Source organism: Salvelinus alpinus, chromosome 27 (genome assembly GCF_045679555.1).
Source record: "Salvelinus alpinus chromosome 27, SLU_Salpinus.1, whole genome shotgun sequence".
In the NCBI taxonomy this organism is placed as follows: domain Eukaryota; kingdom Metazoa; phylum Chordata; class Actinopteri; order Salmoniformes; family Salmonidae; genus Salvelinus; species Salvelinus alpinus.
In genome coordinates this window covers 27,888,676-27,898,620 of record NC_092112.1, presented here as the reverse complement: position 1 = coordinate 27,898,620, position 9,945 = coordinate 27,888,676, and the positions used below count along the sequence as shown (strand labels likewise).

Sequence of the window (9,945 nt, the reverse complement as noted above, 5' to 3'; positions counted from 1 at the left end):
CTGCATTGCAGGCATTAGCAGGGAAAAGACCATGTTCATAATCATTCAACAATTTATTTGCATTTTCTGTCTAATAAAGGATGTAAAAAAAGAACGAAAGTAAAAATGTGTAATGGGGATCCACAAGGGGGTCCAAAATTGTTGTCACAGGGGCACTGCCCCCCCCCCCCCAGAACCGTTAGTGCTGCATCGGTAAGAATAGCACAAGGTATCACCCCCCCCCCCCCCCCCCCCCCCTTTAAAGAAATGTATGGAAAATCAATTGAGAATTTGCCCAGCAAAAAAATATTCGATAAAATAACACGGTATTTAATTAAATTTCAGGTTAGAAACAGATTTGTTGTGTTCAGATGCAACTTTAGAGCAAAAAAAAACGTATTGGCTTGACTACACTAGAGGGGGACATCCCGAGTAGCAATTGATACAAGGCCTATATCCTTGTTGCTGAAAAACTGTTTCATTTAGGTATTTCGCATAAACCCACAGGAAATAATTATGCATAGACAAATACACCGTTTTATTGCATAAATGATTCAATTTCAAATTAAAATAGCAAACACTTATTTCTCTGCTAACGGCATAAGGTGCGAGGCAGTGCAGGCCTACAGCAGACCAAGGGTAGATGTTGGCTTTTTAGTTAATCATTGATAGACTGAATCAGCGCCCCGTCCTCTGCAAATATGATAAATGAATCCCTAGGCAATTACCAATGTGACGTCGTTCTTTAACCACAGCATTGACTCCAAAAAGGTAGTTATCAGAGTTTCATTGTAAGGTTTGGGGAGAGACTAGAGAACTGCGCTTTGTTTTTTTCTATTAGGCTACTGAAAATGGATGGCTAATTATGAGATGAGACGATGAAATTGGGGGAAAAGTATATATAAGTATATTTATTGAGAGGATTGTATTTGTGCGGATAGGATACTTGCCTCATGAAGACAATATGTGTACATGTTCTTACACATGCATTTAAATGTTCCATTTCAGTTATTTTGTATTTGTTTTGTTTTACTTTTTACCTCATAATATTTTCATTGAACATGCCTATGAAACGGAATACTAGCCCGATCCGGGATGGCCCATTTCTTCATGTTCATCCACCTTCAACCAAGAAATTCTGCGATGCCTCTGAGGAGTTTATGCACACCGCTTTATCTGACGAGAAATTACCCCGTGATTTCCATGGACATTCACTCTCAAAGTTTGACGAGGAAGATGATTCGGGAATTAAATCAGGTGATGAATAAAGTCGGATTAATAGGCCTACACATAATTGATTGCTGAGAGGCCCTCTTCCCCCAAGAGTCATCAAATTATAAACGCCATTAAAAATTGAGCGCTTGTTGATGTCAAGCAGTAGTTTGTGCTGTATTAAATTGTGGATCGTTTTTTGTTGTAATATGCCTGCACCAAAGTGTACTTTTTTCATTGTTTGTTGGGTAGGCTAAAAGAAAAGCATGTATTCCAAATCCCATGTTTTCTCCCTCTCTCTTACCATTTGTAGCCTAAACATTCTACTTAATCTGACCAGAACCTTTTAGTCATAGCAGACGGTTTTAGCCAGAGCGAATTATACAGTAGTGAGGGCATACATTTTTTCTTACCATGTACCGGTCCCACTTGGGAATCGAGCCCACATCCCTGGCGTTGCAGGCACTATGCTCTTCAAACTAAGCCACATGGGACCCATTTTTCTCTATTGTGTTAATTTTCATGACTCTTGGAAATCCTGTCTAGGGAATACTTATTTATAATTGTATGGTTCATTTAGCCACCTACCTTGTCATGGCCCTGCACTACTGAAAAATATTTTTCACTTCATGACTGTTTTCTCCCCCACAACACTGTCAGAAGCAGAGGACACTAATGAAACCCCGTCTTCTGAGGAGGACCAGGATTTTGTTGAGTATTCCAAAGATTTGGCTTTCAAACAGACTACCCCGAGGAAAAGCATCACTCAGATCATAAAGGACAAGAAGAAACAGACTCAGCTCACTCTTCAATGGTAGTGTTCCAAAGTCACAACATTTTACAACTCAATAATATTTATAATGTTGTAATGCATTTGAATAGTAACAATACTTCTTACAAATGTGAATGTTTATTTTCTTGTTGATGATTGATTATACATGTGATTTGTGTGACTGCTTGTTCCCGAGGCTGGAGGAAAACTATATTGTTTGTGAAGGCGTTTGTCTGCCGCGTTGCATCCTGTACGCTCACTACCTAGACTTCTGTAGGAAGGAGAAACTGGATCCAGCCTGTGCTGCTACATTTGGCAAGGTGATATGAGTCTTGAGGATGCGGTGGAGTTTGTGGTGGATGTTATAGATAAATGCAACATATGGTGGTGGAAAATGTAAATGATGTTTTTTTGGTATTGTTCTCTGTGCACATTAGACAATTCGTCAGAAATTTCCACTTCTTACAACAAGAAGACTTGGGACCCGAGGTCATTCAAAGTAAGATCTAGCGGGGAATATTTGCTTTTCAAACAGAATTGTTATTGTAGTGATATGATATGCCTCAATATAACATGTATTGATGTTGTTGATATTCGACAGATATCATTATTACGGCATTGGCATCAAAGAGAGCAGTGCCTATTATCACTTGGTGTACTCAGGAAAAGGCTTGACGAGGTAAGATCATTCACAGAATTTGCTCTGGAGCATTGTCATAATACACATCAATCTGTAATGTTTGTTATAGAAAGTGATCAGCCAGGTCCTAGGCTACTTACTCAACTATGGAATTGAAATTGCAATGACATTCTGGAATTGAATCTCAGTGTGATTTATTATTTGATTCTAGATTTTCAGGGAGCAAACTCAAGAATGAGGTAAGATTGTTATGAATGAATAGTCTCTAGCAAATATATAACGGACAAATAACAGTTTATTTTCATTTCCATATCTTCTTGTAAGATTTTAGTGACGTGAATCATGTTTTCTAATACATTCTATCTGTTACTAAGACTACGACGTCAAACATTCATACTGTTTAACAGGGAGGATATACTCGGAAATACTCCCTCAGCTCCAAAACAGGAACTTTGCTTCCAGAATTCCCAAGTGTACAGCATCTAGTGCTTCAAGGTTCTGTCTCTAAAGAGAAGGTTTGTATTTTTTTCACCAATACTTCAACTTTCTGTGCCATTAAGATTGCTGATCACATACGGTATTCAATAGCAAGAAGACTGTAACCATTGTGAATTATCTTCACATTATGTTAGTGCGAAATGTATGCACTCGCTCTGGATAAGAGCATTTGCTAAATGACTCAAAATGTAAATGCAAAACATTATGTCCCATAGGTGGACACGCTCATCATGATGTACAAAACACATTGTCAGTGCATCCTGGACAATGCCATCAATGTCAACTTTGAAGAGGTATTCTATACAAAATCCAAACAAAAGATTTTGTAGCCTTTTCTGACGAATTTTCTCCTGACTCACTATTTATATTTACTATGTTTCAGATACAGAATTTTCTGCTGCATTTCTGGCAAGGAATGCCCGACCACCTTTTACCACTGCTGGATAACTCCGTAATCGTGGACATCTTCTGTGTGTGTGACTCTATACTATATAAGGTAAGTGTTTCTCCAGAATCATAGAGCAGCATCCTCATTAGTTGTTGTAGGATACCTACCTCAACTGTACAAGTTGTGCCATCCATTTTTCAGGTTCTGACAGATGTCCTGATCCCTGCTACGATGCAGGAGATGCCTGAAAGGTAGAGTATTTTTGTCTTTCAACATTTTTGTTTTGCTCACCTGGACACCAGATGTATTGTAAGGTTTATGCTATATGGAATTACTAGTCATAAGATATGGCAGTCGGTCCAGGTCACGTACTGTTGTGTGTAAAGAGTATCTTGTTTGCAGTCTCCTGGCAGACATCCGTAAGTTGGCCAAGCACTGGGAAGACTGGATGGTGTCTTCTCTGGAAAACCTCCCAGAATGCCTCTCAGAGAAGAAGCTCCCGATCGCACGCAGATTTGTGTCCTCTCTAAAGCGTCAGACCTCCTTCTTACACCTTGCCCAGGTAAAGCACTGATAACAGCACAGAAGAATATACATATTTTGTTCATGTTTAACTTTACAAATACATATTTAAAAGTATTTGAAGTATATCTATATATCATTCATTTTATTATGACTCTAAGAAATATAATTTGCATATGTCATTTTTGGTCATTTTCTGTTTTTACAACAGATCGCGAGACCCGCTCTTTTTGACCAGAATGTGGTGAACTCCATGGTGGTGGATGTAGATCAAGTGGATTTGAACAGCATAGGGTCACAAGCCCTTTTCACCATCTCAAGTGGTGACCAAGACTCTGACCTCTACTCTGAATGTGAGAGACTTGAATAATTTCCCCTCATCGAACATTTACATTGTACATGGAAAACACTGCCAGGTTCATTCCTGTAAACAATGTTAACTTGCTTTCTCCTCATGTTGCTAGATGACTCTATAACAGCGTTCCAAGAGCTGAAAGACCTACTGAAGAAGAATGCCACTGTGGAATCCTTTATTGAGTGGCTGGACACTGTTGTGGAGCAGAAGGTCATTAAGGTACGTTGTCCCCTTTTCCAATCTAAGATTGGGGTTGTCAGATTGGATGTTGACATCTATTTCTCTCCAGCCTGGGAAGCAGAACGGACGGTCTATAAAGAAGCGAGCTCAGGACTTCCTCCTCAAGTGGAGTTTCTTTGGAGCACGTGTTATGCACAACCTCACGTTGAACAACGCCACAAGTTTTGGTAAGAAATGACCAAATCCCTCTATAACAGTTCCTCCTGATAGTGTGTATATCCATGGAACATCTAGAACATCTAGAACATGCAGGAAATGCTGTACACTAGCCTATTTATATGTCATTTCAGCTTTCAGTTAAATTCATTACTACTGCCATAGTCTAAATGATACCCGGTCGGGCACTACGACAGACACAAACACACTTATCATTTTGCTAGGTCGGCTGGCTCTGAACAGAATGCTACAATGAGCCATAAATTATAATGGCCTAGCCCCAGGTAAACAAAGCATTATCTCTCGGTCGCGTGCACTGTGTTTGGAGACAGACTTCCATGCACCTTCCTCACCTCCTGGCCATGACGGGTCTATCACCAAACAAAAGTCAAACAGACTGGAGAACAATCACATGACCCAACAGGTCAAACAGCAGGCCTGGTGAGATGAAAGCCCAGGTGAAGGCAGACCTCTGGGGCTGGTTGTGTCAAACCCTTCGCACCTGGTTATTGGTGCACAGAACAGCCTTTGGAGCGGTTTCACAGTTTGTAAGGTGAAGGTTGTTAGAGAATATTTGGATATTCTGTCATGATAGTGCACATCTGAGCTTCAGAAAAATGTGATAAGATAATAGGTTTGATTTCTGGTGGGAAAAACTAGGACAATAAGAGGTTGTTATGCTAGTAGCAAACTAAGATGTGTTTTCTTTTCATCCCAGGTTCGTTCCACCTCATCCGCATGCTGCTGGATGAGTATATCCTTCTGGCTATTGAGACACAATTCAACAATGACAAAGAACAAGACCTCCAGAATATCCTAGATAAATACATGAGAAATGCAGGTACAAGCAAGCGTGACTGTTTTTACTTTTGATCGAAAATATACAATTACATGTCATACATAGAGTATCTAATTATATTATGTAGAACTCTGATTGTTTTTTTTCATTAAGTTGTTATTGAAATTCATCTTAATACTATCAGTTTTTATGAAGCAGTATGGAGTAATTGTAGAGGATGTAGGATCACTGAGGTACATTGTTGTGATTATTTTCAGATGGCAGCAAGGCGGCATTCACTGCCTCCCCTAGCTCCTGTTTCCTGGCCAACCGTAACAAGCCCAGCGCGGTGTCCAGTGATCTGTCTGTGAAGAACGAGTCCCTCTCAGAACACACATACATGACCCTGTCAGCTAATCAGCAGGCAAACATGACCTACCAAGGCTCTGAAACAGATGGATTCTCTCTGTCAGGTGCAAATGCGTTTTTAGGGTGACATTTTCTCAGTCAGATCCTGAATTGAATTTGCCCGATTGTATGTGAGCTTTATTGAAACTGTCATTGGTTTAACATATATAAGTTTGTGTGACAATTGCTATTTTAATAATAAATGTTCCTATTGTATTGTCTAAAAGCTTTGTCATTTTCCTCTATACTCCAAGGACAAATGGACTTTTCCCAGAACAGTGGCCCTCTGATGACCCCTCCCATCTCCCCAGCCATGGTGAACAGGGGCAGTGTCATCAACCAGGGCCCCATGGCCGTCATACCCCAGAGTGCCTGCACCACCATCCAGCCCCACATCTCCTGCCAAGCCTTCCCAGACACCATGTACCAGAGCCTACCTTCCAGTAGCCCCAGCTACTACCCAACCACTTCCAACTACCAGGCTGTGTTCAGGCCCCAGACACAGGCCCAGGCCCCTGCCTACCACACCCGCTCTGACAGCAGCCACTACCCGTCCTTCAGTGAGCAGCACCTGGCCAAAGACTACTTCAACAGCAGCTGTGCAGTGTCCCCCTACAGCTCCAGACCCACCTCCAATTACAGCACAGTCCCTGATCCTGGGATGGAGACTCAGGGGGTTCAGCTACTGGACTCTGGAGGATACAATTTTGTCATGAGTGGGTTAAACAGTAGTGGCTGTCAGGAGTCTGCCTACTCAACAGCAGGACACAGTGGTAAGGATTAATTATATTGAAATAGGCCCTGAGTAGTCTGTTTTTCCTGGTTAGATCATGTGGTCACGTCACCTAGTCAAAAATAACTCAGGGCCCTAACAATAAGTTGTACCATAAATGTGTATTCTGCTCATAGAGGAACCTCTCTGTTTTTCAGGGTACTATGGAAACAGTGGCTACCTGGATAGCCAGAGGCTGGGTTCCATGATAGACCAGCATGTGTCAGTTATCAGCAGTGTGAGCAGTATCCGTTCCGTCCCAACGTACGCTGATGTACACGACCCCCTCAACATCCTGGATGACACAGGCAGAAAGCCGGCAGGCCCTTACTACCCTGAGTCTGACTCACTGGGCACACCTGGAGGTCAGTGATGGATTTAATTTATATTTAGTGCTCAAGGCACTTTACATTGTAATAGGGAACGCCATTGTTCCACTACCAATGGCCTGGGTGAAACGATGAGTGCTTTGTATAATTATTCTAGTAAATTTCCCATTCAAGATAATCTTGTTTTTGTCTCTAGCTCCTCCCCTCCCCTCCTCGATCTCCGCACCCTGCATGTATGGAGGTCCTGCCCAGTTCCACTCCCAGGATGCACCGCTTCCTCACCAGGGACCATCTGAGGTACGTGACATGGTGTCATCGCTGCCACCCATCAACACTGTGTTCATGGGGTCTAGTGGAGGAGGACCGTGAGCTGTGACTGAACCTCCAACCACCACCACTCCTCAAGGTCCTCCGTTCCCTCTCACACCGCTCCTCAAGGTCCTCCGTTCCCTCCCACACCACTCCTCAAGGTCCTCCGTTCCCTCCCACACCACTCCTCAAGGTCCTCCGTTCCCTCCCACACCGCTCCTTAAGGTCCTCCGTTCCCTCTCACACCGCTCCTCAAGGTCCTCCGTTCCCTCCCACACCACTCCTTAAGGTCCTCCGTTCCCTCCCACACCACTCCTCAAGGTCCTCCGTTCCCTCCCACACCACTCCTCAAGGTCCTCCGTTCCCTCCCACACCGCTCCTTAATGTCCTCCGTTCCCTCCCACACCACTCCTCAAGGTCCTCCGTTCCCTCCCACACCACTCCTCAAGGTCCTCCGTTCCCTCCCACACCGCTCCTTAAGGTCCTCCCCCACCACTCCTCAAGGTCCTCCGTTCCCTCCCACACCACTCCTCAAGGTCCTCCGTTCCCTCCCACACCACTCCTCAAGGTCCTCCGTTCCCTCCCACACCACTCCTCAAGGTCCTCTGTTCCCTCCCACACCGTTCCTCAAGGTCCTCCGTTCCCTCCCACACCACTCAGTCACTGTAAGCAATGACTCAGATCACAGACAGAAATATGCTTAAAGTATCTCTTATGTAGCCTATATATCTTGTGTCAATTTATGAAGCCCTCAGCTGTTCAGTCAATGTGCAGTCAAATGTTTTGATGAATTGAATTAATTAATAATTTGCAATTGAACCATTTTAATATAATTCAATCAGTTCATCTTCATGTGGTCGAAGGCGACTTTGTGTATTTTCTGAGTGAACATGTAAATAAATACCTGTTGAATAATACCAAGAATGTAAACATTTGAAATGTAAAATATATAGTCTCATTAAGACAGGTTTGATTGATTATGACAAGTTTTAAAACAGCATGTTATTTATTTTAGTTGCCTTTATAGCCTGTTACAATGTAATATTAATGCTGTAAATGTATATACTCTCTATCTGAGTTAGGCCAGACATTGTTGAAACTAAACTGTAAGCAAAAAAAGATTTTGTATCTTAGGTTTTGATACATGTAAAATTAGGAGAAAATTAACTTATACTTACCTGTATATGACCGAATGAGAGGTAGGAGCTTAGAAATTACTGTTGTTTGCAATACAGATTAACATTTATTAAATAATGCTGTAAGGCTTCATTCATTAGAGAGAGAGAGAGAGAGAGAGAGAGAGAGAGAGAGAGAGAGAGAGAGAGAGAGAGAGAGAGAGAGAGAGAGAGAGAGAGAGAGAGAGAGAGAGAGAGAGAGAGAGAGAGAGAGAGAGAGAGAGAGAGAGAGAGAGAGAGAGAGAGAGAGAGAGAGAGAGAGAGAGAGAGAGAGAGAGAGAGAGAGAGACTTTGTTAGTTTGCTTTCATGTGCTTCTTCAGCCATTTGTCTGGTTGTCAGTACATCCAAAATAACAATCTCTAACCTCTCAACTGAAAGCCCCAGTGGCAAAACTCTGAATACACATCCCTTTAATGCGTAAACTGGACCTACACCAGGTGAGGAAAGAAAGATTACTGTCCGGAATGACAATGGAAGAAGCAGTGGATCAAACTTGAGCTTTGTCTGTTATTATTTGATTTCTTCGTTGTACAATAGAGGGAGATATGGTCAGATAAAGGTGTTTACCAGAAACTAGAACCAATAGAGGTGTTTGACCCACAGCAGGATCAAGCTGTTTATACATTGTGACTCTTTAGAGAAACTTCCGGGGAGTTGTCTAAATGGAGCTTTGTTAGCCTTTGAGCAGATGGAAGCCAATAAAACCATAATCAGTAACATTAGATTGACCAGGGCATTTGTGTGCCGAAATGATATCATTTCGAAGCGATACACTATTTAAATGTATTGGGTTGATACGTACGTGCACAGGCTATGTATTAAAGTAGACGATTCAGCATTTGTCTCCACAACATGAATAAACAAAGCAAAATGAATGATATTCCCCATCAGTGTTATCCTTTATCTACTCAAGGGGAAAATCCATTTCAGCCCATGGACGGGAACAGATGGCTTGAAATCTAATGATGACCAAATCCTGACGTTAAAATAGTTTAATTACAAAGTCAATAATGCCTCCAACAATTGCGGGACCTTTAGTGTAAAAACAACAGAAGGCTGAACGCAAACGTTGGGACAATGTTTAACCAGAACTTTGCATTTGGTGGTGAGTCTCCATATGTAGCCCAGGCGCGCCAAAGATCAAGAGATCCAGTGATGTGTAAGACTGATGGTTTTACTGTTGTACGTCAGAGAATCAAACCACAACACTGCTTTAACCTCACAGATCTCTCAGGCCCACTAGAACCCCCCCATAGACACCTCAGATATCATTTCATATGCAAAAATATATCCTTCATTTTATACCTTGAAGGGTTTTTGTTATTTGTATAGTCATACTGTGAAATTACACTGACTTTAGCAAGACATTTCGTATTTTATCATGGTAAAACTAAACCAAGTGTATTTCTAC

The 9,945-nt window shown here is 42.0% G+C and overlaps 1 protein-coding gene across 1 annotated transcript; it reads left to right on the top strand.

The window, feature by feature from the left end:
* The first annotated feature begins 829 nt into the window (after positions 1-829).
* On the top strand, positions 830-8,603 carry LOC139555819 (DNA-binding protein RFX6-like). Its single transcript, XM_071369214.1, has 19 exons — positions 830-1,236; positions 1,852-2,005; positions 2,160-2,283; positions 2,401-2,462; positions 2,565-2,642; positions 2,815-2,842; positions 3,011-3,118; positions 3,317-3,394; positions 3,484-3,597; positions 3,691-3,740; positions 3,892-4,051; positions 4,223-4,364; positions 4,476-4,585; positions 4,656-4,773; positions 5,481-5,603; positions 5,819-6,013; positions 6,203-6,721; positions 6,879-7,085; positions 7,246-8,603. Exons 1-19 carry the CDS (start codon positions 933-935, stop codon positions 7,416-7,418), a joined length of 2,847 nt encoding a protein of 948 aa, XP_071225315.1. The 5' UTR covers positions 830-932; the 3' UTR covers positions 7,419-8,603.
* Positions 8,604-9,945: the final 1,342 nt, after the last annotated feature.